This window comes from Aegilops tauschii, chloroplast (genome assembly GCF_002575655.3).
Source record: "Aegilops tauschii chloroplast, complete genome".
Classification (NCBI taxonomy): Eukaryota; Viridiplantae; Streptophyta; class Magnoliopsida; order Poales; family Poaceae; genus Aegilops; species Aegilops tauschii.
The window spans coordinates 25,149-51,828 of record NC_022133.1 but is presented as its reverse complement, the minus strand read 5'-3'; the positions used below and the strand labels follow the sequence as shown (position 1 = coordinate 51,828).

General features: G+C 36.7%; 14 protein-coding genes and 8 non-coding genes across 22 annotated transcripts; 12 read left to right on the top strand and 10 right to left on the bottom strand. All coding sequences in view use genetic code 11, as the record gives it.

The window, feature by feature from the left end:
* Positions 1-35: 35 nt before the first annotated feature.
* trnM-CAU lies at positions 36-108 on the bottom strand. Its single transcript has one exon. It is a non-coding gene; the product is annotated as a tRNA-Met (tRNA).
* Positions 109-313: 205 nt separating this feature from the next.
* On the top strand, positions 314-986 carry trnV-UAC. Its single transcript has 2 exons — positions 314-352; positions 950-986. It is a non-coding gene; the product is annotated as a tRNA-Val (tRNA).
* A 911-nt stretch (positions 987-1,897) lies between these two features.
* ndhC (NADH-plastoquinone oxidoreductase subunit 3) lies at positions 1,898-2,260 on the top strand. Its single transcript has one exon. The coding sequence runs from the start codon at positions 1,898-1,900 to the stop codon at positions 2,258-2,260; it is 363 nt and encodes a 120-aa protein (YP_008474305.1).
* Positions 2,251-2,988, top strand: ndhK (NADH-plastoquinone oxidoreductase subunit K). Its single transcript has one exon. It carries the CDS (start codon positions 2,251-2,253, stop codon positions 2,986-2,988), a length of 738 nt encoding a protein of 245 aa, YP_008474304.1.
* A 99-nt stretch (positions 2,989-3,087) lies between these two features.
* On the top strand, positions 3,088-3,567 carry ndhJ (NADH-plastoquinone oxidoreductase subunit J). Its single transcript has one exon. The coding sequence runs from the start codon at positions 3,088-3,090 to the stop codon at positions 3,565-3,567; it is 480 nt and encodes a 159-aa protein (YP_008474303.1).
* Positions 3,568-4,135: 568 nt separating this feature from the next.
* trnF-GAA lies at positions 4,136-4,208 on the bottom strand. Its single transcript has one exon. It is a non-coding gene; the product is annotated as a tRNA-Phe (tRNA).
* A 359-nt stretch (positions 4,209-4,567) lies between these two features.
* Positions 4,568-5,232, bottom strand: trnL-UAA. Its single transcript has 2 exons — positions 5,198-5,232; positions 4,568-4,617 (listed from the first exon to the last, which is right to left on the bottom strand). It is a non-coding gene; the product is annotated as a tRNA-Leu (tRNA).
* Positions 5,233-5,842: 610 nt separating this feature from the next.
* Positions 5,843-5,915, top strand: trnT-UGU. The gene has a single exon. It is a non-coding gene; the product is annotated as a tRNA-Thr (tRNA).
* Positions 5,916-6,219: 304 nt separating this feature from the next.
* On the top strand, positions 6,220-6,825 carry rps4 (ribosomal protein S4). The gene has a single exon. It carries the CDS (start codon positions 6,220-6,222, stop codon positions 6,823-6,825), a length of 606 nt encoding a protein of 201 aa, YP_008474302.1.
* Positions 6,826-7,131: 306 nt separating this feature from the next.
* On the bottom strand, positions 7,132-7,218 carry trnS-GGA. The gene has a single exon. It is a non-coding gene; the product is annotated as a tRNA-Ser (tRNA).
* A 626-nt stretch (positions 7,219-7,844) lies between these two features.
* On the top strand, positions 7,845-9,837 carry ycf3 (hypothetical chloroplast RF34). Its single transcript has 3 exons — positions 7,845-7,976; positions 8,727-8,954; positions 9,679-9,837. The coding sequence occupies exons 1-3, from the start codon at positions 7,845-7,847 to the stop codon at positions 9,835-9,837; spliced, it is 519 nt and encodes a 172-aa protein (YP_008474301.1).
* Positions 9,838-10,516: 679 nt separating this feature from the next.
* On the top strand, positions 10,517-12,769 carry psaA (photosystem I P700 apoprotein A1). The gene has a single exon. The coding sequence runs from the start codon at positions 10,517-10,519 to the stop codon at positions 12,767-12,769; it is 2,253 nt and encodes a 750-aa protein (YP_008474300.1).
* A 25-nt stretch (positions 12,770-12,794) lies between these two features.
* psaB (photosystem I P700 apoprotein A2) lies at positions 12,795-14,999 on the top strand. Its single transcript has one exon. The coding sequence runs from the start codon at positions 12,795-12,797 to the stop codon at positions 14,997-14,999; it is 2,205 nt and encodes a 734-aa protein (YP_008474299.1).
* Positions 15,000-15,145: 146 nt separating this feature from the next.
* rps14 (ribosomal protein S14) lies at positions 15,146-15,457 on the top strand. The gene has a single exon. It carries the CDS (start codon positions 15,146-15,148, stop codon positions 15,455-15,457), a length of 312 nt encoding a protein of 103 aa, YP_008474298.1.
* A 160-nt stretch (positions 15,458-15,617) lies between these two features.
* trnfM-CAU lies at positions 15,618-15,692 on the top strand. Its single transcript has one exon. It is a non-coding gene; the product is annotated as a tRNA-Met (tRNA).
* Positions 15,693-15,842: 150 nt separating this feature from the next.
* Positions 15,843-15,914, top strand: trnR-UCU. Its single transcript has one exon. It is a non-coding gene; the product is annotated as a tRNA-Arg (tRNA).
* Positions 15,915-16,049: 135 nt separating this feature from the next.
* atpA (ATP synthase CF1 alpha subunit) lies at positions 16,050-17,564 on the bottom strand. Its single transcript has one exon. It carries the CDS (start codon positions 17,562-17,564, stop codon positions 16,050-16,052), a length of 1,515 nt encoding a protein of 504 aa, YP_008474297.1.
* A 91-nt stretch (positions 17,565-17,655) lies between these two features.
* Positions 17,656-19,032, bottom strand: atpF (ATP synthase CF0 subunit I). The gene is made up of 2 exons: positions 18,874-19,032; positions 17,656-18,063 (listed from the first exon to the last, which is right to left on the bottom strand). The coding sequence occupies exons 1-2, from the start codon at positions 19,030-19,032 to the stop codon at positions 17,656-17,658; spliced, it is 567 nt and encodes a 188-aa protein (YP_008474296.1).
* Positions 19,033-19,486: 454 nt separating this feature from the next.
* Positions 19,487-19,732, bottom strand: atpH (ATP synthase CF0 subunit III). The gene has a single exon. The coding sequence runs from the start codon at positions 19,730-19,732 to the stop codon at positions 19,487-19,489; it is 246 nt and encodes an 81-aa protein (YP_008474295.1).
* Positions 19,733-20,301: 569 nt separating this feature from the next.
* On the bottom strand, positions 20,302-21,045 carry atpI (ATP synthase CF0 subunit IV). Its single transcript has one exon. It carries the CDS (start codon positions 21,043-21,045, stop codon positions 20,302-20,304), a length of 744 nt encoding a protein of 247 aa, YP_008474294.1.
* Positions 21,046-21,317: 272 nt separating this feature from the next.
* Positions 21,318-22,028, bottom strand: rps2 (ribosomal protein S2). Its single transcript has one exon. The coding sequence runs from the start codon at positions 22,026-22,028 to the stop codon at positions 21,318-21,320; it is 711 nt and encodes a 236-aa protein (YP_008474293.1).
* A 151-nt stretch (positions 22,029-22,179) lies between these two features.
* Positions 22,180-26,619, bottom strand: rpoC2 (RNA polymerase beta' subunit). Its single transcript has one exon. It carries the CDS (start codon positions 26,617-26,619, stop codon positions 22,180-22,182), a length of 4,440 nt encoding a protein of 1,479 aa, YP_008474292.1.
* Between the last annotated feature and the right edge of the window lie 61 nt (positions 26,620-26,680).

Here is a 26,680-nt window from a genome sequence, read left to right as displayed (position 1 = left end):
AAGTCCAATGCTATCTAGTAATTTTTCTACCTACTTACCTACTATTGGATTTGAACCAATGACTCCCGCCGTATGAAAGCAATACTCTAACCACTGAGTTAAGTAGGCAATTTATCACCACAAAGGAAGACCCATTACTTCGATCGATTATATATTGAATCCCTTTTCTAAGCAATACCGCTCTGTTATTGGTCTGTTATATACTAAATACTAAACTAAATACTAAACAGATACAGATCAAAGGGGTATCCTCTGGCATTAGAAAATATTCATCTTGACAAGAAATTATCTATATGTTAAGATATCTCTGATAAGGGCTATAGCTCAGTTCGGTAGAGCAACTCGTTTACACGTGCGCCAATGCTTTTCAAAGGAGCTTATTATGCAATGAACATAATCGATCTTATTGCAAAATCAATGTCTTACTTCATAGATTCGAGAGAATAGGAGAACAGTAGCCTGACAAACAGTCGGTTCAGTCCGATTCAGGTGCCAATTCAGGTGCCTAATCAAATAGAACCCTTATGGATTTGCTAGTTGATAAGGTAAATATCCAGCCCACTAAATGCTAGGCGTAATGAGGATAAGGGCCTCCAAAAAACTTCTTTTCGTTCTATGAACTTTAAGGTGTATGAAGTCTCATAGTTAACTCTTGCAGTGGAACGATAGAGACTCCATTTCACTTAGGTTGATTTAATTTAGACCGGAGGCAGACCTAAGTCAAGGTAATCCTCCTTTGAAACACTTTGGTATTGCTCCTAGATAGATCATAATACAAAAAATCAATCAGAGCACAGGGAGCCATCTCATTATCTTTCCGTAAAGAAAAACTATGGTGGACTAACTGATCTTTAAATCAGTTTATGAAAGAGCCCAATGCAAAAAAAATGCATGTTGGGTCTTTGAAACAGTTCAAATCATTTCGATAATAATCCGTTTGATCTGTTTTACCGAGAAGGTCTACGGTTCGAATCCGTATAGCCCTAATATGCCCTTTTTTAGATTTTAGGATCTCTATCCTATGTTTTCTTTAGTTTAGTATAGTTTTCATTTTCTCATTAGTATTTGTTTATAGACTGGATAGGCGCCTGCGACATAGAATAGAGATAAAAGCATTACCAAAGGCTCATTCATCGAAAATCAAAATCATACAGACAGGAAAAGAAAAACGAATTTCTATCAAATCAATAGAAGAAAGGATCCTTTCCCTGATTTGAATCCCGTCCTCCTTCAAATAGGATATCTCTAGACTTCCCTATAATAACTGCAATGATTTTATCCATTTTGCGAATTCCTACTTTGTTTTAAGTATATTTATTACTTTGTTTATAGATACATTATGTAAATTGATCAACTTTAAATAGAAAAAATAAAGTAAAGAGTAAATAAGAAAACAGAATATTCTGTCTCATAGTTCTGAAATAGAGTTCTTTATTTTTATTTTATAGTATTACTTCTCATTAATTATACTGCATAGATTAGTCCTACTATCTTAATTAGGTTCTAATTTAGTAGTATTCTCATTTTTATTTAATAGTCTCTTATTATTTTATTATTAAATATTAAATAAAGGATAGAGCTATTCTTTTTTCTAGAGATTCTAGAGAAAGCGAGACAAAGTGAAACGAGAAAGTTTTCTTTATATAAGAATTAGATCTACATACACCATATCTAAATAGAATGGAAATCCAAAAGAAAGGGAGTTGGGATTCCATTGGATGAATCTTTAAAGAAGATGCAGCACAGAGGAAACAAAGGCTAAACTAAGCGCTTTTGTTTGAACAAAAAAAGATTCTTGTTTCACCGAGGAAAAGAGAGAAGTTCTGGATAAATTGACAATGCTGAATTGAATTGACTAATTTAAGTTCCGCCTATTCCACATTAATGGGAGTACATTATGTTTCTGCTTCACGAATATGATATTTTTTGGACATTTCTAATAATAGCAAGCCTTATTCCTATTTTGGCATTTTCGATTTCAGGACTTTTAGCCCCGGTTAGTGAAGGACCAGAGAAGCTTTCTAGTTATGAATCGGGTATAGAACCCATGGGAGGGGCTTGGGTACAATTCCGAATACGCTATTATATGTTTGCGCTCGTTTTTGTTGTTTTTGATGTGGAAACCGTCTTTCTATACCCTTGGGCAATGAGTTTCGACGTATTGGGTGTATCCGTTTTTATCGAAGCTTTGATTTTCGTGCTTATCTTAGTTGTTGGTTTAGTTTATGCATGGCGAAAAGGAGCCTTGGAATGGTCTTAACTGAATATTTAGACAAAAAAAAAGAAGGAAAAGATTCTATTGAGACAGTTATGAATTTGATTGAGTTTCCCTTACTTGACCAAACAAGTTCCAATTCTGTTATTTCAACTACACCAAATGATCTTTCGAATTGGTCAAGACTCTCCAGTTTATGGCCCCTTCTATACGGTACCAGTTGTTGTTTCATTGAATTTGCTTCATTAATAGGCTCACGATTCGACTTTGATCGTTATGGATTGGTACCAAGATCAAGTCCTAGGCAAGCAGACCTAATTTTAACAGCCGGTACGGTAACAATGAAAATGGCTCCCTCTTTAGTGAGATTATACGAGCAAATGCCTGAACCAAAATACGTCATTGCTATGGGAGCCTGTACTATTACAGGGGGAATGTTCAGTACGGATTCCTATAGTACTGTTCGGGGAGTTGATAAGTTAATTCCTGTGGATGTCTACTTGCCGGGCTGCCCACCTAAACCGGAGGCAGTTATAGATGCCCTAACAAAACTTCGTAAGAAGATATCGCGAGAAATAGTTGAGGATCGAACTCTATCTCAAAATAAAAATAGATGTTTTACTACCAGTCACAAGCTTTATGTTAGGCGCAGTACTCATACAGGAACTTATGAGCAAGAATTGCTCTATCAATCACCATCTACATTAGATATATCTTCTGAAACTTTTTTCAAATCCAAAAGTTCAGTACCTTCCTACAAATTAGTGAATTAGGAGAGGGGCTCTTTTGTGTAGAAAATAAAAAGCAGGGCAATCTTTCAAACTTGCATCCGAAATGTGAAATATTTATACAAAGAGGGAGAGATGAAGACAATGCAGCAGGGTTGGTTATCTAATTGGCTAGTCAAACATGAGGTGGTTCATAGATCTTTGGGCTTTGATCACCGAGGAATAGAGACTTTACAAATAAAAGCAGGGGATTGGGATTCCATTGCTGTCATTTTATATGTATATGGTTACAATTATTTACGCTCCCAATGTGCTTATGATGTAGCACCCGGTGGATCTTTAGCTAGCGTGTATCATCTTACGAGAATACAATATGGTATAGATAATCCAGAAGAAGTCTGCATAAAAGTCTTTGCCCAAAAGGATAATCCTAGAATTCCGTCTGTCTTCTGGATTTGGAGAAGTGCCGATTTTCAAGAACGCGAATCTTATGATATGGTGGGAATCTCTTATGATAATCATCCGCGCCTTAAACGTATCCTAATGCCTGAAAGTTGGATAGGCTGGCCCTTACGTAAGGATTATATAACCCCCAATTTTTATGAAATACAAGATGCTCATTGAATGATAAGAAATTCATGCTCACTTATACAACACAACTCCAGATTTTATTCAAGTCAAGGAATATTTTTAGGTTCTTTTCCTAGATGAAACGGAATACCTATTTATAATTAATTCCTAATTATACAAAAGCATTCCAGATAGACTGAGCAAAAAAAAGGGTTTCATTTGGATTCCCCTATTTTGAAAATCGCATATTAATTTCCTTCATATGAACAGAAAAATAGGATGACTCAAAGAAGTTCTCTACCAGGAACTTTGTACCGCGCACATTACTTAGCACAACTAGGAAAATAAGATAAGATAAAGATAAGCAAGACTAAAAAAATATTCGTCGGAATAGCGGAATACAAAATTAAGAAACGCAAAAAAATAAAGGGGAATCTCACCCCCTTCTTTATCATAAAGAAAAGATATATTTTAAAACTTCTTTAAAAAGAAGTGCCTCTATATTTATATTATAGATTTATCCACTTAGATGAATAAATATTATTAATGAATATGTATCACAATCCATCTCGAGGTATTTGGATCAATACCTATTCGGTGGATCTTTTTTTTTTTTTTTCTCTGCCAGGAACCAGATTTGAACTGGTGACACGAGGATTTTCAGTCCTCTGCTCTACCAACTGAGCTATCCTGACCTTTTCTTGTGCATCATCCTAGTAGAGTATTTGTATCTATGTCAATTAAAAGGACTAAAAATTAATTAAAGTATTTCAAATTTTAAATTTGAAAATGGGGGGGTAGTCCTATGCATTGTGCATGGTTTACTTAAATAAAACTTAAAAATAGAGTGAATAACCAAGATTTCTTGCCGATACTCTAATAAAAAAGAAATCTATTCAATGAATAGGATAAGATCCATTGAGTTCTCTTCGCATTCCTTTGTGAAAGAGTAGAATGAGAAAGCTAATGAATCTTAAACCCATTGCATTGATAAAAAGAAAAAAAAGAGGATAAATAATAATAATATAGTATAGTTAGGGAATAAAAGAGGATTTGGGGATAGAGGGACTTGAACCCTCACAACTTATAAAGTCGACGGATTTTCCTTTTACTAGAAATTTCATTGTTGTCAGTATTGACATGTAGAATGGGACTCTCTCTTTGTCCTCGTCCGATTAATCCACTTTTTTAAAGATCTCGAAAACTTTGAATTTGAATTGAAGAATTTGATTATTCAATATTCGATTGGAGTGGATTCACAATAATGAAAAAAAAAATTATGATATGAGTTTTTTATTTCATAATCATTATCATTTCGAATTTCATTTTTAAAAAAGATAAAGAACCTATATTATAATTATAATATAATATGAGTTCTGTGATTAATCGTTTGCTATGTCAGTATCTATACGTGTTTATTAAATGTATAAGGTATAAAACCCCTCTTTCTCTAATTTAGAATTAGAAGGAATTCCACTAACAACACAACGTAATTAACTCGATTCGTTAGAACAGCTTCCATTGAGTCTCTGCACCTATCCTTTTCCTTTGTATTCTAGTTCGAGAACCCCTTGTTTTCTCAAAACACGGATTTGGCTCAGGATTGCCCTTTTTTAATTCCAGGGTTTCTCTGAATTTGGAAGTTACCACTTAGCAGGTTTCCATACCAAGGCTCAATACAATCAAGTCCGTAGCGTCTACCGATTTCGCCATATCCCCATTTCCCTCTTCTTTGAGACCAGGATTCCTTGTGTAATTTCATCCATCTCTTAGTTTTTTTTGAATCATTGAGTTCATCACTCAACGTAGTCTAGCAGTTCAGTTCGACTCTATTTGAGAGACCTCGCTTGCTTATTGCAATTCAGAATTGAATTGATTCTATCCTTGATGTATTTGCAATTCAATCCGAATCAATATATCCAAAAGTTTTTATCTCCCCCACCTCCCGTCTTACTTTTTATAGTATTCAAAATTATACTATAACGCTTGATATTTATTCTTTTTTTCTAATCAGAATTAGCAATTTTATTTACTCTGACTCTATGTTCCCCTTAGTGAAATATTAATCCTCAAATTATTAACAAATAATAAAGTCTATAATGATCAAATGAAAATACCAATAAATTCTATAATTTTATTTTTAATATCCTATAGTTAAGCATATCAAGCTAACTTTATCTTTAAGAAGTTTTAGTATTTTTTTATTTTTATAAGTATAACTTCAAATTTAGAACTAGTTAATAGCTAAGATTAATAACTAATATCTGAGATTTTACGGATTTCCTATACTATACCTATTTCTATTTGTTACACTATTTCCGTTATGTAAGCCCACTTAGCTCAGAGGTTAGAGCATCGCATTTGTAATGCGAGGGTCATCGGTTCAAATCCGATAGTCGGCTTTTTTTTTTTCTCTATCGATGTTCTACGAACAAGAATCTCTTTTTTTCCGAATTAAATGGAGAATCCAGGATCTTTTATGTTTTTTACCTTACAATTTTGCTAGATACAAAACAATAAAATAAATAATATATATACAAAAAATAAAGATTTTGATGAAATTCCATTTTTTTGGGTACTTTAGTTGATTTTACTCTGTTTATCCTGTAGTTTAATTCAGTTTTAATTTCGATGTATTCTGTAATGTAAATACAATGAAATTAATTGTGTAAAATGAAATTTCAATAAAATAAAAAAGGAGTCTTCATGTCCCGTTATCGAGGACCTCGTTTAAAAAAAATACGCCGTCTGGGAGCTTTACCAGGACTCACTAGAAAAACACCTAAATCCGGAAGTAATCTTAAAAAAAAATTCAATTCTGGGAAAAAGGAGCAATATCGTATTCGTCTTCAAGAAAAACAGAAATTGCGTTTTCATTATGGTCTGACAGAACGACAATTACTTAGATATGTACATATCGCTGGAAAAGCAAAAAGGTCAACAGGCCAGGTTTTACTACAATTACTTGAAATGCGTTTGGATAATATCCTTTTTCGATTGGGTATGGCTTCAACCATTCCTGGGGCCCGCCAATTAGTCAACCATAGACATATTTTAGTTAATGGTCGTATAGTCAATATACCAAGTTTTCGTTGCAAACCCCGAGATATTATTACTACGAAAGATAACCAAAGATCAAAAGGTCTGGTTCAAAATTATATTGCTTCATCGGACCCGGGGAAATTGCCAAAGCATTTGGCGATTGACACGTTGGAATATAAAGGACTAGTAAATAAAATCCTAGATAGGAAGTGGGTCGGTCTCAAAATAAATGAGTTGTTAGTTGTAGAATATTACTCTCGTCAGACTTGAACTTAACGAAAAAAGGAAAGGTTCATAGAATTTTCTTCCCCTTCCCCTTTCCCCGAACTAAATCGCCCTAAGACCATTACCATTAATTTGTATTTTCCCATCAACTAGCTAAAATTGATTAACCCTAGGATTAGGATCCTTTTTTCTTTTTTCCTCTATGTGTATTTTACATACCACAGTAATTTGCTATAGAGAATTTCTAATTTCTATTAAATCAAAATAAGATAATATAAGATATTATTGCTGGAAAAAATTGTTATTTGATTTGATACATTGTGATCCTTAACGTTGATGAATTAAGAAAAACGGAAAGAGAGGGATTCGAACCCTCGGTAAACAAAAGTCTACATAGCAGTTCCAATGCTACGCCTTGAACCGCTCGGCCATCTCTCCTACATAACTTATTATGGAAAATAAACTGAGTGAATAGCGAGTTTTCTTATTCCTGCAGTACAGGTACAACCGCAACCACTCGGGGGTTCCATAGTTCTATTGGAAAAATTCCTTTTGATCTAAGTGGAAGGATACAGGATTTTTTACTAGAAATTGCGCTCGCTATAAAAAAAAAGTTTTAATTTGGGTTTTCCCGCAACTAAAGAAAAAGAAAATGGAAGAATTCTTCTTATTGCATAATAAAATAAAGAAACCTTAGAATTCCGTTTGCATAAGATACGCTACACCATACTATCGAAATCAAAAATAGGGTATGAGACAATTAATAACTTTGAAAACACGAAATAGTTGATAACATAAGTTGTTGTTCAGAAATAGCAAAGTGGAATGAAATCCAGTCTTAGTCAAATATTTCATATCTCTTCGTGTCCAAGCAGAAGGAAAAGGATACAATTTGAGCTGAGCGGAAAATCCATATCTCTATCTCTCTTATCCATTTAAAGCATATGGATTTAGAGTAGAGCATATGGATCAATCTATTTATAATTATAAGAATCGAATGTGTTTGTTTTTATGTTATTTTGTGAAGGAATGAAAACAATTCTATATAGAATGGGTTGGGAATTATGCCTAGATCCCGTGTAAATGGAAATTTCATTGATAAGACCTCCTCAATTGTAGCCAATATTTTATTGCGAATAATTCCGACAACCTCAGGAGAAAAAAAGGCATTTACTTATTATAGAGATGGTGCGATTTGACTCTTTTTTTTGCTTTTTTTTAGCCCTACCTATACCTCAGTCTTACGAAAAAGAGAGGGGGTTGGCATAGAGAGAACCAAATTTGTAAAGCAAACAAACCCACGCTTCGGGAAGGTGAGGCGAACTAACAATTCCTTCCGTCGTGTATCCTCGATTGATGCGGCTTCAGATACTTCAATTGTAGATTTGAGTATTGAGCGAAAGGTTACACCTACAGGATATGGTATGGTATGGATTACAGGCCAATCCTACTCTATTAGTATCCGTAGGCAGCATAGGGGAGAAAAGCACTACACCTAGAAATAGGAATCAACAAGAGAAAAACTTTGTTAGAAATTACCCCTTTCCTGATCGGTATCAGGGCTGGGAAGAATGGTTGGGATAACAAACAACCATCAGGTTTGTACTTTGGATACCCCTATAACCATCAAAGATCGTTGAAGTAGCTAATTCCTCTAAATAGGAGGCGTTGAGAACAAAGAAATTATTGGAGCTATCGTTTTCCTCTAGCATTAATAGAATTCATTGGTGTTAAGAAAAACCTCTTGTGGGAAGGTTGGCTAGAGATTTCTTGGAAAAATACCAGCCCCTTTCGGTTCATAATGAGACGGGACTAATTCTATTTTGATTCTATAGATTATTTCGCTTAGTACTATTATGTACAGAAGGGAGGAGCCGTATGAGATGAAAACCTCATGTACGGTTTTGGAACGGAGATTTTTTGAATAGAATGAACGACCGTAACGGATGTTGGCTCAATCCGAAGGAAATTATGCGGAAGCTTTGCAAAATTATTATGAAGCTACGCGACTAGAAATCGATCCCTATGATCGAAGTTATATACTCTATAACATAGGCCTTATACACACAAGCAATGGAGAGCATACAAAGGCTTTGGAATATTATTTCCGGGCACTAGAACGAAACCCCTTCTTACCGCAAGCTTTTAATAATATGGCCGTGATCTGTCATTACGTGCGACTATCTCCACTATAGAAAGAAAAAAAAAGAGAGGATCAAATTTTCTAGTAAATACTAGAAAAAAAGGGCTTTCTACATAGGGATCGTAAAAACAACGATTTTTCCCTATCAGCTGTAGGAAGGAAGGACACTTCACGAGAATCAAAAAACGAAGAAAGTATGGCCTATACTACTACTCTATGGATAAAGTTTCTCAAATTGATAGAGAAAGCACCGTAAAGATCAATTAGTGAGCGACTGGGTCGATACAACTAAAAAAAACTGCTTACTTATCCCATGATATGGGGCAAAATTTAGGAATCCGCTTATGTAATAGAGCCGATCCACTAAGGGATTAAGCAGCGGTGTAGTATCAGATCCCAAAGATAGTAAGTTCTTTTTTCTTTCTTATGGAAAAAAGTCTTTTTCAAGGATTCTATAGAGATTTCATATATGAAAACGGGATAGTTACCTTTCAGAAAATTTGAACGAAGGCTCTATATCTATCTATGCTTCATTCTTCTGAAGGTGGGAAAAAAGATCAAACTGATTATTGATAAAAATTAGGGTTTGAAACTTAGGTAATTAATTTCTTCTGCTTAACCCAAGAACAAATTGGATCGATTTTTGATAAATCGAATTCAGTTAAGATAGGGGAAATTCAGATAGCAATTTCTGAGCCGTATGAGGTAGGAAACTCTCAAGTACGGTTCTAAGGGAAGGAACTTCCTATTCCGACCGAGGAGAACAGGCCATTCTACAGGGTGATTCGGAAATTGCGGAAGCTTGGTTTGATCAAGCTGCTGAATATTGGAAACAAGCTATAGCGCTTACTCCGGGAAATTATATTGAAGCACAGAACTGGTTGAAGATTACGAAGCGCTTTGAATTTGAATAAGACCATGCTCCTTCTTTACCATTCATAAAATGGGTGGTTTGGTTGTTGATCCATTAATCAAATAAATTAGGTCGTAAGATCGAATCAAGAATTTCATTATATCCATTTCTTATACCTTCTATTTTATATGATATTTCATAAGAATAAACCATAGGGATAGGGTCTAGAATAGAAGTAATAAACTGAATAAAAAGAGGGGGCAATCTAAATATTGCTAATATATTAGGACCATCTTATTAATAATTCTAATGAGTTATCTTGGAATTTAGAATCAAATAAAAAACCCTATATTATGCTCAAGGAAAGTAGATATAGATAGGAGCTTATGCCCTCAAAAAAAATACACTAGTTTCTTAAATTAAAAATAAAAAAGATTTTTTTCTTACGTCGAGAAATATTTGTTTTTCAAGATAAACAATGTCCGTTAGGCACCTAATCTTTATGTCATAATAGACCCGAACACTTGCCTCGGATTGACTTCAATATATAATTGCTCCAGTGAATAACTAAAAAAAAATAGAAGGATGGTAGATAGTAAAGAAAAGAACTAATCACAATATCTATCTTTCAAAATCTATCTTTCAAAATCTATCTTTCAAAATATATATCTTTCAAAGATTCACTAAAAAGACAGTTGGCGGGTCTCTTTGTATGTCTTGTCCGGAAAGAGGAGGACTTAATGATTATTCGTTCGCCGGAACCAGAAGTAAAAATTGTTGTGGATAGGGATCCTGTAAAAACATCTTTTGAGGAATGGGCCAGACCCGGCCATTTCTCAAGAACACTAGCTAAGGGCCCTGATACTACCACTTGGATCTGGAACCTACATGCTGATGCTCACGATTTCGATAGTCATACTGGTGATTTGGAGGAGATTTCTCGAAAAGTCTTTAGTGCTCATTTCGGGCAACTTTCCATTATCTTTCTTTGGTTGAGTGGCATGTACTTTCATGGCGCCCGTTTTTCCAATTATGAAGCATGGCTAAGTGATCCTACTCACATTGGACCCAGTGCTCAGGTAGTTTGGCCTATAGTAGGGCAAGAAATATTGAATGGTGATGTAGGCGGGGGTTTCCGAGGAATCCAAATAACCTCTGGTTTTTTTCAGCTTTGGCGAGCATCTGGAATAACTAGTGAATTACAACTCTATTGTACTGCAATTGGTGCATTGATTTTTGCAGCGTTAATGCTTTTTGCTGGTTGGTTCCATTATCACAAAGCCGCTCCCAAATTGGCCTGGTTCCAAGATGTAGAATCCATGTTGAATCACCACTTAGCGGGATTATTAGGACTTGGGTCTCTTTCTTGGGCGGGGCACCAAATTCATGTATCTTTACCAATTAACCAATTTCTTGACGCTGGGGTGGATCCTAAAGAGATACCACTTCCTCATGAATTTATCTTGAATCGGGACCTTTTGGCTCAACTTTATCCTAGTTTTGCCGAAGGAGCAACCCCTTTTTTCACTTTAAATTGGTCCAAATACGCAGAATTTCTGACTTTTCGCGGAGGACTAGATCCAGTAACCGGTGGTCTCTGGCTGACCGATATTGCGCACCATCATTTAGCTATTGCTATTCTTTTCCTAATCGCAGGTCATATGTATAGGACCAATTGGGGTATTGGCCATGGACTTAAAGATATTTTGGAGGCTCACAAGGGCCCATTTACAGGACAAGGCCATAAGGGTCTTTATGAAATCTTAACAACGTCATGGCATGCTCAATTATCTCTTAACCTAGCTATGCTAGGCTCTACAACCATTGTTGTAGCTCATCATATGTATTCTATGCCTCCCTATCCATACCTAGCTACTGACTATGGTACACAACTTTCCTTGTTCACACACCACATGTGGATTGGCGGATTTCTAATAGTCGGTGCTGCTGCACATGCAGCAATTTTTATGGTAAGAGACTATGATCCAACTACTCGATACAACGATCTATTAGATCGCGTCCTTAGACACCGCGATGCAATCATATCCCACCTTAACTGGGTATGTATATTTCTAGGTTTTCACAGTTTTGGCTTGTACATTCATAATGATACCATGAGTGCTTTAGGCCGTCCACAAGATATGTTTTCGGATACTGCCATACAATTACAACCTATCTTTGCTCAATGGGTACAAAATATCCATGCTACTGCGCCTGGCGTAACAGCTCCTGGTGCAACAACAAGTACTAGCTTAACGTGGGGAGGCGGCGAGTTAGTAGCAGTAGGTGGCAAAGTGGCTTTGTTACCTATTCCATTAGGAACCGCAGATTTTTTAGTCCATCACATTCATGCATTTACCATACATGTGACTGTATTAATACTTTTGAAAGGTGTTTTATTTGCTCGGAGTTCCCGTTTGATACCCGATAAAGCAAATCTAGGTTTTCGCTTTCCTTGCGATGGGCCTGGCCGAGGGGGAACATGTCAAGTATCCGCCTGGGATCATGTTTTCTTAGGTTTATTCTGGATGTACAATGCAATTTCGGTAGTCATTTTCCATTTCAGTTGGAAAATGCAGTCGGATGTTTGGGGTACTATAAGTGATCAAGGGGTGGTAACTCATATTACAGGGGGAAACTTTGCACAGAGTTCCATTACGATTAATGGGTGGCTTCGAGATTTCTTGTGGGCACAGGCATCGCAAGTCATTCAGTCTTATGGTTCTTCATTATCTGCATATGGTCTTTTTTTCTTAGGTGCTCATTTTGTCTGGGCCTTCAGTTTAATGTTTTTATTCAGCGGCCGTGGTTATTGGCAAGAACTCATTGAATCTATCGTTTGGGCTCATAACAAATTAAAAGTTGCTCCTGCTACTCAGCCTAGAGCCTTGAGCATTATACAAGGACGCGCTGTAGGAGTAACCCATTACCTTCTGGGTGGAATTGCCACGACATGGGCATTCTTCTTAGCGAGAATTATTGCAGTAGGATAGTGGCTAGGAGGATTTGAAAGGCATTATGGAATTAAGATTTCCCAGGTTTAGCCAAGGCTTAGCTCAGGACCCCACTACTCGTCGTATTTGGTTTGGTATTGCTACCGCACATGATTTCGAAAGTCATGATGATATTACTGAAGAACGTCTTTATCAGAACATTTTTGCTTCTCACTTTGGGCAATTAGCAATAATCTTTCTATGGACGTCCGGAAATCTGTTTCATGTAGCTTGGCAAGGAAATTTTGAATCATGGATACAGGATCCTTTACACGTAAGACCTATTGCTCATGCGATTTGGGATCCTCATTTTGGTCAACCCGCTGTGGAAGCCTTTACTCGAGGAGGTGCTGCTGGTCCAGTGAATATTGCTTATTCTGGAGTTTATCAGTGGTGGTATACAATAGGATTACGCACCAATGAGGATCTTTATACTGGAGCTCTTTTTCTATTATTTCTTTCTACGCTGTCCTTAATAGCGGGTTGGTTACATCTACAACCCAAATGGAAACCAAGCCTTTCGTGGTTCAAAAACGCGGAATCTCGTCTCAATCATCATTTGTCAGGACTTTTCGGGGTAAGTTCTTTGGCTTGGACAGGACATTTAGTTCATGTTGCTATTCCCGCATCCAGGGGGGAGTACGTTCGATGGAATAATTTCTTAGATGTATTACCCTATCCCCAGGGGTTGGGACCCCTTTTGACGGGTCAATGGAATCTTTATGCCCAAAACCCTGATTCGAGTAATCATTTATTTGGTACCGCTCAAGGAGCGGGAACTGCCATTCTAACTCTTCTTGGGGGATTCCATCCACAAACGCAAAGTTTGTGGCTGACCGATATGGCTCACCATCATTTAGCTATTGCATTTATTTTTCTCATTGCCGGTCACATGTATCGAACTAACTTCGGAATTGGGCACAGTATTAAAGATCTTTTAGAAGCGCATACTCCTCCGGGGGGTCGATTAGGGCGTGGGCATAAGGGCCTTTATGACACAATCAACAATTCGATTCATTTTCAGTTAGGTCTTGCTCTAGCTTCTTTAGGGGTTATTACTTCCTTAGTAGCTCAACATATGTACTCTTTACCTCCTTATGCATTCATAGCACAAGACTTTACTACTCAAGCTGCTTTATATACTCATCACCAATATATTGCAGGGTTCATCATGACAGGGGCTTTTGCTCATGGAGCTATTTTTTTCATTAGGGATTACAATCCGGAACAGAATGAGGATAATGTATTGGCAAGAATGTTAGACCATAAAGAAGCTATCATATCTCATTTAAGTTGGGCTAGCCTCTTTCTAGGATTCCATACCTTGGGCCTTTATGTTCATAACGACGTCATGCTTGCTTTTGGTACTCCAGAAAAGCAAATCTTGATCGAACCTATATTTGCCCAATGGATACAATCTGCTCATGGCAAGACGACATATGGGTTCGATATACTCTTATCTTCAACGAATGGCCCCGCTTTCAATGCGGGTCGAAGCCTATGGTTGCCCGGATGGTTGAATGCTGTTAATGAGAATAGTAATTCGCTTTTCTTAACAATAGGACCTGGGGATTTCTTGGTTCATCATGCTATTGCTCTAGGTTTGCATACAACTACATTGATTTTAGTAAAGGGCGCTTTAGATGCACGCGGTTCCAAATTAATGCCAGATAAAAAGGATTTTGGATATAGTTTTCCTTGTGACGGCCCAGGGCGCGGCGGTACTTGTGATATTTCTGCTTGGGACGCATTTTATTTGGCAGTTTTCTGGATGTTAAATACCATTGGGTGGGTTACTTTTTATTGGCATTGGAAACATATCACATTATGGCAGGGCAACGTTTCACAATTTAATGAATCCTCCACTTATTTGATGGGATGGTTAAGAGATTACCTATGGTTAAACTCTTCACAACTTATCAATGGATATAATCCTTTTGGGATGAATAGTTTATCGGTATGGGCGTGGATGTTCTTATTTGGACATCTTGTTTGGGCTACTGGATTTATGTTCTTAATTTCCTGGCGGGGGTATTGGCAGGAATTAATTGAGACTTTAGCATGGGCTCATGAACGCACACCTTTAGCTAATTTAATTCGCTGGAGAGATAAGCCCGTGGCTCTTTCCATTGTGCAAGCAAGATTGGTTGGATTAGCTCACTTTTCCGTGGGTTATATATTCACTTATGCAGCTTTCTTGATTGCCTCAACATCAGGCAAGTTTGGTTAATTTAGTTTGTTTTTTTGTACTGTATCAGCACCTAGTTCATTACTCTTGATAGAGAGGGAGGATCTGCCTTTTTAGATTTCTTTTTCTATTTATTTTTCCATCTAGGATTAGAACCGTATACTTGGTAATAATAGCAACGACACATTATGGCAAAAAAAAGTTTGATTCAGAGGGAGAAGAAGCGGCAGAAATTAGAACAGAAATATCATTTGATTCGTCAATCTTTAAAAAAAAAGATAAGAAGCAAAGTTTCTCCCTTGAGTTTGAGTGAAAAAACGAAAATGCGAGAAAAATTGCAATCCCTACCGCGTAATAGTGCACCTACACGCCTTCATCGACGTTGTTTTTTGACCGGAAGACCTAGAGCTAACTATCGACATTTTGGGCTATCCGGACACGTACTTCGAGAAATGGTTTATGAGTGTTTGTTACCGGGTGCAACAAGATCCAGTTGGTAAGGATAAAATACCCTTTCGTATTTGTATGGATTTCTGGAATTGATAATCATAGAGGAGCCCTCTTTACCATTCTGTATAAATGGACTATTCTATTTGTATAGATATTGGTAGAGGGGCGTATCCAACCCTCTTTTATCCACTAGTTACCCCTCTTTAGTTTAAGAGTATAGAGCAGTTTGGTAGCTCATAAGGCTCATAACCTTGGGGTTGCGGGTTCGATTCCCACTACCGGCTCCATACTCCTTCTTTATGATATATGCATGATATAATATATACATCATGCATTTGTATCTGGATTTTTTGATTTCCTAAAAGAGTTTTGGTCTAACAGTTTTTTCTCGGAAGAAGCAAAAAAATAAAAGAAAGAATAAAATATGAAAGAAAAGCGTCCATTGTCTAATGGATAGGACAGAGGTCTTCTAAACCTTTGGTATAGGTTCAAATCCTATTGGACGCAATCTTATTTCTATCTATTCTTTAAATAACTATACTAAACTAAAAACAAAGAAAACTTTTTTGCATGATTCAAATGAAAAAGCTTTCTCAACGATTCCTATTCTACTAACAAGAGTAGACATGCAAAATTTATTTGTTACTGAAGAGAAAACCGTTCCAGCTGTTCCTGAATAGCTTCCTTCAAAAGGATTTCCGCTTGCTCGGTGAATGTCTTGCTAGAAGATATAATTTCTTGGAATTGAGGTTTAGTATCTTTTAGATGTTTACGTAACTCATCCAGAAATTTATTTACCTGTTCAATTTCTAACGAATCAAGATATCCTCTTGTTCCGGTATAAATAGTAGCTATCTGCTCTTCCACTGGGAGAGGATTTGCCTGGGATTGTTTAAGCAATTCCCTTAATCGTCGACCCCTTGCCAATTGATTCTGACTTGTTTTATCGAGAGCAGAGGCGAATTGTGCAAAGGCTTGTAACTCTGCGAATTGCGCTAGTTCCAATTTTGATTTGCCAGCTACTTGTTTCATGGCTTTAATTTGAGCCGCGGATCCTACTCTGGAAACAGAAATACCCACATTAATAGCGGGTCGAATTCCGGCATTGAATAGATCCGCAGATAAGAATATTTGTCCATCTGTAATGGAGATTACATTAGTAGGAATATAGGCGGAAACGTCTCCAGATTGAGTCTCAACTATTGGTAAAGCGGTCATACTTCCTTCGCCTAAAAGAGAATTTAATTTAGCGGCTCTTTCTAAAAGGCGTGAATGCAAATAAAAAACATCCCCTGGATAAGCCTCACGGCCGGGAGGTCTTCTTAATAGAAGGGACATTTGGCGATAAGCTTGTGCCTGTTTGGAGAGATCATCATAAATTATTAAAGTATGCCGTTCGCGGTACATAAAATACTCAGCCAGGGCTGCTCCCGTATAAGGAGCGAGGTATTGTAATGTAGCAGGTGAATCCGCCATTTCAGCTACTACAATAGTGTATTCCATAGCCCCCTCCTCATGGAAAGTAGTTACTACTTGAGCTACGGAGGATGCTCTTTGACCGATAGCTACATAAACACATATTACACCTTGCCCTTTTTGATTGAGAATTGTATCTGTGGCTACTGCTGTTTTGCCAGTCTGTCTGTCCCCAATAATTAACTCTCGCTGACCGCGCCCTATAGGGATCATCGAATCGATAGCAATAAGCCCTGTTTGAAGAGGTTCGTATACGGAACGCCTGGAAATTATACTTGGAGCAGGAGATTCAATTAAGCGAGATTCGGAAGCTATAATTTCGCCTTTCCCATCAATAGGTTTAGCCAGAGCATTTACAACACGACCCAAGTAAGCCTCACTCACGGGTATCTGAGCAATTCTTCCTGTTGCTTTTACAAAACTTCCCTCTTGTATCATCAACCCATCGCCCATTAATACAATCCCAACATTTTTGGATTCCAAATTCAGAGCAATACCCCTAGTACCTTCTGCAAATTCGACTAATTCACCTGACATTATTTCACCAAGACCTATAATACGAGCAATCCCATCCCCCACTTGAACTACGCGACCTATATTCTCAATCCCTACTTTCCTATTATATTGTTCAATACGTTCGCGGAGAATTTTATGAATTTCGTCGACTCGAAGGGTTGCCATTAGTGTTTCTTGACTCTTTTTTCGGAAGCAAGGGGAAAAATAATGCCTAAATTCTAAACGAAAGTAGAAGTTCAAGGCCTAATTAATTTAATTATCTCTTCCATTCCAGGGACCCGAGAATGCCAATATTAGCACGAATCGTACGGAAATGTAACTCGGTATTCAAACAACTATTCAGAGTTCCTAGAGCTCCTTGTACGGCCTGTTGGAAAACCCGCTGTCGGACCTGATTCATTGCCCTTTGTTTTTCAAAATAAAGGGTTTCGTTTTTAGACTTTTCCAATTGTTCCAAACTAATAGAAGTAGCATTAATCAAATTTGCTTTTTCTCGTTCTATCTCAGAGTATCCATTCATTCGATACTCATCCGCTTCTAGTTCGACTTTCTGTAATCGAATCCGAGCTTTTTCGAGTTGCTCAATGGTCCCTCTACGCAATTCTTCTGAATTTCGAATAGTACTCAAGATCCTCTGTTTTCGATTATCTAATAAATCTTTTAATGAAAGTAGATTATTTTGTAAGTTTACAACTTTTATGATCTCTTCCCGAACCAAACATGAATCTTTCGATTCATTTGGCTCTCACGCTCCTTTTTTTTTCTATAGCTATTTCCATATCTTTTTTTTAAGTAATGAGCCTATCCTCTATCTTCTTTTTTATGTTTATATTTCAATATACCGAAACCTATATAAGACTAGATAAATATTAAGAGGACTCTTCCGCCTAGATAAAAATATATCATGGTCAGCAAAGTTGTTTCTTTATTTTTATTTGCCCTCTAGTTAATAATTTCAATTTCATTAAGAAAAACTAACTAAATAAATGGAAAATGAAAATTAATAGAATTCTTTTTTATTTTTTTTTTTCTTCAAATCCAAAAAATTTCTCTTTTTTATACATAGGTCGTCGATTCGGCATTGGTTAAAAAAGGGCAGGGTGCCCCCTTTTTTTTTCTAGTAAATAGTTCAAACCATTTTATCGATATGAGTGTTCTATATCAGATAAATTTTACATTAGCTATTTCCCGTTTAAATTCGGTACTAATACTAATATAGTTGTAGAAAGAGTACCTCTTTTTGCCTGGACTTCAAGCAGTTTAGCTTTAACCGTGTTAATGGTCTCACATTCTTGGTTTATAGAGAATCAAAGTTGATTTACCAATGAGTCGCGAAATGCTATGGTTCTTCCATATGATTTCTGAATTTATTCAGAAGTAATTCGTCGAGATCGTGCACCCTTTTCTTATTTATCCGAAAAATACTAAAAAATATTATAAAGTGCAGCCGGATAGATCCAATCTATTCTTGAAATAGACAACTCGCACACACTCCCTTTCCAAAAAAAATCAAAACACCAACCACTACAGTTAGATTTATTAGATTTGTTGCTAAAATATCGGTATTAAGCCCGAAACTGCCAGCGGATGGCCAGTGAGCTAAAAAAACGAAAGAATGGGTTACATTTTTCATATGCTCTCCTCTTATAGATAGGACGAACAAAGAACAAAGTTTTTCGATCACTTACTTCGCTCGCCCTTTTTTTGATCGGTTTTTTTAATGCAAATAGATTCAATCTAGTAATTTCTTTTAGATTAAGTCTTACGTCTTGTTTGACCGGTGAAAGACTTCCTTTGTTGAAATGTTCTGTTCCCAAAATTCCTAAAATAAAAGGAAAAAACTTTCCACTTTCCTAAACTAAGGACGGGAAATAAGAAGGTGAGCATATCTTCTAAATTAATAATACTCAACTCAGCCCTTCCTAGAATGGGGTATTATCTGTCCCGATAAATAGATAATTCCAGGAGTAATAAATAGGAGTAAATTAAATAAAGTATTGATATAATTGGAATTGCGGAAGCAAATACCAATTTACTAAAAAAAGAAAAAAGTATCTAATCGAAATCGAAAGAATTTTTTTTTAAGATTAAACAAAAGGGTTCGCAAATAAAAGCGCTAGTGCCACAACTAGTCCATAAATTGTTAAAGCTTCCATAAAAGCTAGACTAAGCAATAAAGTACCTCGTATTTTACCTTCTGCTTCTGGCTGTCTCGCAATACCTTCTACAGCTTGTCCTGCAGCAGTACCTTGACCAACTCCAGGTCCAATAGAAGCAAGCCCTACGGCCAATCCAGCAGCAATAACAGAAGCAGCAGCAATTAGTGGATTCATGGTGAGTAGTTCCTCGTGTCAAAAAAAAGAAATGGTTAAGGATACAATCAACCAATAAATTCTTACTTCTAAGCTCTATTGGGGAGAAGTAAAGTAACTAAAAAGTACAAATTGAAATCAAATTGAAATGATAATGTGAATTGTCCGAACTACATAGAAGGGAATTCCATATCCATATATCGGATTAGATAATGAATCTAACCTAGGAATATATAATATAATATCCTATATATATATACATTTGTTTCTTCTATTTTGTTTGCATATTTTCTCATTTTCTATTGAATCGGATTCTAAAATCATTGCTTAAAGTGGAAACCCGCATAAAAGAGGACTCCACTTATAGACATTAAGGATATTATAGTATAGATCTAGCCTGACTCCACCCTCCTTAATGCATATATACTTTGAAAATTCCATAATATAGTCTATTCTCTCTCCTACAACTCTAGGCTATATATTCATACGCATTTCTAACTATTTTTTTGCAACCAAGCAGATTATCTGGAACCATGCATGAATTGAGCTAAGCTGCAAAAAAAAAAATACTATTTCCAAAAAGAGTCAATTCAATGATGACCCTCCATGGATTCACCTATATAGGCTGCGGCTAATGTTGCAAAAATAAGAGCTTGAATACCGCTTGTAAATAATCCAAGAAACATGACCGGTATAGGGATTACTAAGGGGACTAAAGAAACAAGAACAACAACGACTAATTCATCCGCCAATATATTCCCGAAAAGTCGAAAGCTAAGCGATAATGGTTTTGTGAAATCTTCTAGGATGTTAATTGGTAAAAGGATTGGAGTTGGTTTAATATATTTCTCGAAATAGCTCAATCCTTTTTTGCTAAGACCAGCATAAAAATATGCCGCTGACGTGAGTAAAGCTAAAGCAACAGTAGTATTTATATCATTCGTGGGCGCTGCTAATTCCCCATGGGGTAACTCTATAATTTTCCAAGGTAAAAGAGCACCCGACCAATTCGAAACAAAAATAAAAAGGAACATAGTTCCAATAAAGGGAACCCAGGGACCATATTCTTCTCCAATCTGAGTTTTGCTCAAGTCTCGAATAAACTCAAGGACATATTCAAAAAAATTCTGACCGTCGGTCGGGATGGTTTGTGGATTCCGAACAGCTATGACAACTGAACCTAGCAAGATAGTAATTACGACCCAAGAAGTGATGAGTACTTGGGCATGAATTTGGAAACCTCCTATTTGCCAATAGAAGTGTTGGCCTACTTCTACACCCGATATATCGTATAACCCCTTGAGTGTTTTAATGGAACAAGGTATAATATTCATATTGTCCTCTGATAAAAATTGAACTTCAAAAAAGGAATTCTTTTGATTCAACCATCTCTTTCTCAACTCAGCAACTTGAAGTATTAATCTTATATTTAGGATACCAAGAAAGCACATCAGATCATAATATATATCAATACCCTCTAATATATATCAATATTCCCCTTCTTTTTTCTATGCAAAAAAAATTCTATGCAAAAAAAAAAGATATAGTAAAGTAAGTGATTCCATAAATTTACGCAGTTGCCCAAGAATTCACTATATATTCTTAATCAACGATTTCTTATATAGAGAGAACGGCCCTCACAAATTGAAAATACTAATTTGTTAAGAATCAATCGAATTGAAGTCATAGTGTCATCGTTGGCTGGAATCGATATATTCGCGAGATCCGGGTCACAATTTGTATCGACTAAAGAAATAGTAGGAATCCCCAAAATGGCACATTCCCGAAGAGCTATATACTCTTTTTGCTGATCAAGGACGATCACAATGTCTGGCAATCTCGTCATATATTTGATCCCGCCGAGATACCTTTGCAAGGTAGATAATTTTCTCTTCAAGATTGCCACATCTCTTTTTGGGAGATGGTGGAATTTTCCCATTTTTTCTTCTGCTCTTAAGTCTCTAAATTGAGAAAGTCTAGTTTTCGTAATCGACCAATTCGTTAACATACCACTGAACCACTTTTTATTAACATAATGACAACGAGCCCTTATTGCAGCTGATGCTACTAAATCTGTTGCTCTTTTTTTGGTACCAACAATTAAGAAACTTTTTCCCTGACTTGCTGCATCAAAAACTAAATCACAAGCTTCTGATAAAAAACGAGCCGTTCTAGCGAGATTTATAATATGAGTACCTTTACGCTTTGCCGAAATGTAAGGGGCCATTTTAGGATTCCATTTCTTAATACCATGACCAAAATGAACTCCTGCTTCTATCATCTCTTTCAAATTAATGTTCCAATATCTTCTTGTCATTTTTTCCACACTTCCTTTTTTTTTAACCCTACCATTCCATTACGGAATTTAGTTCTTTTTGAAGATTAAGAAAGATCCGAAATAGCTTGAAATAAAAAATATTTTTTATGTATCCTTAAATGATATAGGGTTAAATGTTAAATGGGGGTTCTTATGTCTCATAAAAATTGTTTGTTACGTCAGAATCTGAAGAAACTAATTCTGTATGGAGAAACAAAAAATCTCTCATTTCCGACGCGAATAGATTTTTTTTTTTTATTTCGAAATAAAGGTTCTTGTCTTGTGGGGAACGATGCACAAATTTTTGGAATCCGGTACCAACAGGTATAATCCCCCCCAGAACTACGTTTTCTTTCAAGCCTTTCAACCAATCAATGCGACCTCGTAGGGCAGCTTTTGCTAAAACTCGAGCAGTTTCTTGAAAACTTGCTTCAGATATGAAACTTTGGGTATTTAGGGAAGCCCTTGTTATTCCCAATAAGATTGCCCGATAATAGATCGATTCATCCAAAGCTCGTCCTGCTCGTTCCGCTCGCAATAGTCCGATTAATTCCCCAGGCGAAAAAACATTAGACATTCCATCTTCGGAAACCCGCACTTTTGATGTTACTTGGCGTATAATAATCTCTATATGTCTATTATGGATCTGTACCCCTTGGGATCGATAAACCTTTTGGATTTTATTAACCAAAGAGATACGACTTTGGGCTATGGTTAGCTCAGCTCCAATCAAGAATCCCCAAGGGACCCCAAGAATTCTTGGTATACGCTCATTCCAATCCTCAATTCTCCTTTCGAGATTCGGGGATAATGAATCAATTGAACGCGCTTCAAAGATTTGTTCCACTTTTGGAAGACCTTGCGTTATGTCACTAGATCTCGATTTTTCATATATAAACGTAACTAACCTATCTCCCTTGTAAAGGATTTCTCCATAATGACCATTAACAGTTGCTCCTGTAGTGGCCAAATAAGGTTTAGCTGCTCTTATAACAAAGGAATTCATATTTACAATGAAAATTTGACCGGATTTTTTTATGTGCGATTTAAATAGACATACATTTTCACAAATAAATTGTCCAAGGTGAATTATTGCCAATGTCTCTTCCCAAGAATCATGATGGACAAAGTGACAATTCAAAAGGAATGGATCCAACATTATGTTACTATCGAAATTAGAAATCCTTTTATTTTCATCTATTAAAGAGTATTTAAGTTCTTGAAGTACTTGGAAGGTTTGTTTTAAATTGTCAACGAACAAATATTTTTTTAACAGGATTTTATTATGCGTTAGTAAATAGTAAGATGAAGAAAAATGCGATATACTAGCTACAATAGCGCCTAAGGGCCCAAAAATTTCTCGAATAGGAATTCTAGGATTCCATTCTTTTATCGCATTGGGATGTTTTGAATTCTTGAATAAACCAATTCGAGAACAGTTGGATGCCGACAAAATCATCAAAGAGTGGTATTCTTTATTTCGATTCAACAAAGTGCCAATAGCTTCTGGATGTTGGCTAAGTGATTCAATCTTCGCCTTGGAATAAAAAGAATTGATATTGGCGCGATCTAACCTATTATGGGGAATCGGTCCTGCACTTGTCCTACCATACCTTTTTCGTGTATACGAAATAGTGGACTTGACTAACTCAATTCTTAGGAAATCGCGAATAAGATCATTTGCTCTTACCTCAACAAGGGAAGCACCAGCCTTTTCTTTTTCTTCTTGTTCCCAATTCACTACTAAGCAAGTTCTAACAAATTGACTATTTGTGTGATAAATTCTTTGAGTTAACTTGCTATTTTCATGAGAAATAAAATTGACAAGTCGAATTTGGAGATTATTTTCTTCTTGCAAGAGATCCTGCGGGAAAAGTGTTGCTAAATTTCTTCCTTCGTCCATTTCATATGCCACTGTAGGGCGAACGGAAACAAAATACTTTTCCTTGCTCTTGAGAATTTTTTTCCGTTGAACATAGACCCAATTTTTCCTTTTTTTTGATTCCTTAGAATCTTTTTTTTGTCTTTCTGGCGGTATCAAACAGCCACCTAATATCTTATCCGCCTCTTCAGGAAAATGAATATCTCCGGAAAATATTTTGAGTTCCGTATGGCTTTTTTTTCTCTTCACTCGGACCAGTCCGCCTAGTCGACTTCTTGTATTTTTTGTGAGTTGTGTATCCACTCCAATAATACTATTGTCAAGTATCTTTAGGGATGAAGATCTCGGCAAGATATGAAGTTCTTGAAGAATGAAAAAAAACCGATCTACTTCTTTTTGGTATTTTAGACTAAATTCTTTTGTTCCTCGATGCTCAATCAAACCCTCTTTTTTTAAGATGGAATCTTCCTCTGGGCTCTCGTATTCGTCCTCTGAATCTTCTTCTGAGTCTTCCTCTAAAGTACCATATTTTTCCTCTGCGCTTTCCCCGGGGCTGCCATATTCGTCTTCTGAGTCTTCCTCTAGAGTTCCATATTCGTCCTCTTGGGTCCTATATTTGCTCTCTGGGCTCCCATATTCCTCTTCTGAGTCTTTCTCTAAAGTCCTATATTCGTTCTCTGGGTTCCCATATTCGTTTTCTGGGCTCCCATATTCGTCTTCTAGGGTTTCATATTCGTATTCGTCTTCTAGGATTCCATATTTAGATTCTTCTAGGGTTTCATATTCATATTCGTCCTCTCGGGTCCTGTATTCGTCTTCTAGGGTCTCATATTCCTCTTCTGAGTCTTCCGCTCGAGTCCTATATTCTTCTTCTAGGGTCCTATATCTAAATTTAACAATTCCTGAACCCTTTTTATCTTTTCTGTATCGGGGATCGTCAAAATAAGCAAAAATAGTATTTCTACGTAAAACACCCATAAGGGGGATTTCAATCGAAATCCCAAAACAGGATATTAGTTCTTTCTCTTGTTCTTGATGATATTGTAATGGAATGACGAACCTATTTCTTCGCTTTTTCGCCAACAAATCTGAATTATCTTGAAAAATAGAAGGATAGATAAAATTCCAATGGCCATTGGACATGATTCGATCCGACGTTGAATAATCAAGAATTTCCCTATCTTTTTTACCATAAGTATTCATTTGATCTTGATCCTTGTGGAGTGAAAAAGACGCTATACTGGATCTGCACATACTTACTGACAATATCCATAAATGGCTTGTTTTTGGTAATCGGCGAAGATTACCATATTGATATTCGGGCGCATGGTAAACATCAGTACTCCAGTGCATTTCGCCGTCTGATTCAGAATAAATATGCTTTTGTACCCTTTCTTTAAAATGTAAAGTGGACGTTCCGGCACGAATCTCCGCAATTACTTGTTCGGATTTTACATATTGATCATTTTGCACTAGAATCAAGCTTTTTGAGGGAATATTCACACTATATAGAATATCTTGACTCTGAATAGTTACATGCAAGTCTATATAACATAGAAAAGCAGGCTGCCCATGACGGGTACGTGTGGGGTGAACCAAATTCTCATTGAATTTTATTTTTCCATTCGAAGGGGATCGTACAAGGTCGGCAGTACCCCCTGTGAATACTCCGCCAGTATGAAAAGTTCTTAATGTTAGTTGAGTCCCTGGCTCCCCAATTGATTGACCCGCAATAATACCTACGGCTTCTCCCAATTCGACCAGATCACTATGAGTAGGACTCCGGCCATAGCATAATTGACAGATCCAAGAAGTGCTTCGGCAAGTAAAGGGGGTTCTAATATATATTGGTTGTGCTCGAAATGGTTGTGCTCGAAAGGCAGTTATGAATCGATTGACTAATCCAATTCCAATATCTTGATTTCGCGCGGCAATGCATCGTGAACCGATATATATATCGTCTGCTAATACACGACCAATTAGTGTTTGGACAAAAAGTTTTTCCGTCATCCCATTTTGAGGACTTACAGAAATACCTCGGATAGTACCACAATCTCTTCTACGCACAATAATATGTTGAACTACTTCAACAAGTCTACGTGTAAGATATCCAGCATCTGCTGTTCGCACAGCAGTATCTACAACCCCTTTGCGGGCTCCATAGCAGGAAATTATATATTCTGTCAAAGAAAGTCCCTCGCGTAAATTGCTTTGAATAGGTAAATCAATCATTTGTCCTTGAGGGTCCGACATTAATCCTCTCATACCTACTAATTGGTGTACTTGAGATGCATTTCCTCTGGCTCCTGAAAAAGACATTAGATAGACTGGATTAGAAGGATCCGTTATCCGAAAATTTGAATTCATTTCTTGTTTCAAATATTCACTTGTCGCATACCATATCTCAACAGATTGGCGTAATTTTTCTACCGCGTGTACAGCCCCATAATAATAGTGTTTCTCCAAAAGAAAACTCTGTTGTTCCGCGTCTTGGACTAACCATCCCTTAGAGGGTATTGTTAAAAGATCCTCGATTCCTAACGAAATCGATGTAGTAGTGGCTTGATGGAAGCCCAGAGTCTTTAGTTGATCCAGTATATGGGATGTATATCCCATTCCAAAATGATCTATTAATCTGCTAATAAGTCGTTTCATACCAGTTCCGTCTATCTCTTTATTATGAAAGACCAGATTGGCCCGTTCCGCCATACATAAGTACCCCCTTTTCGGCTGAGTAGGATTCGACAATTGCTGAGTAGGATTCGACAAT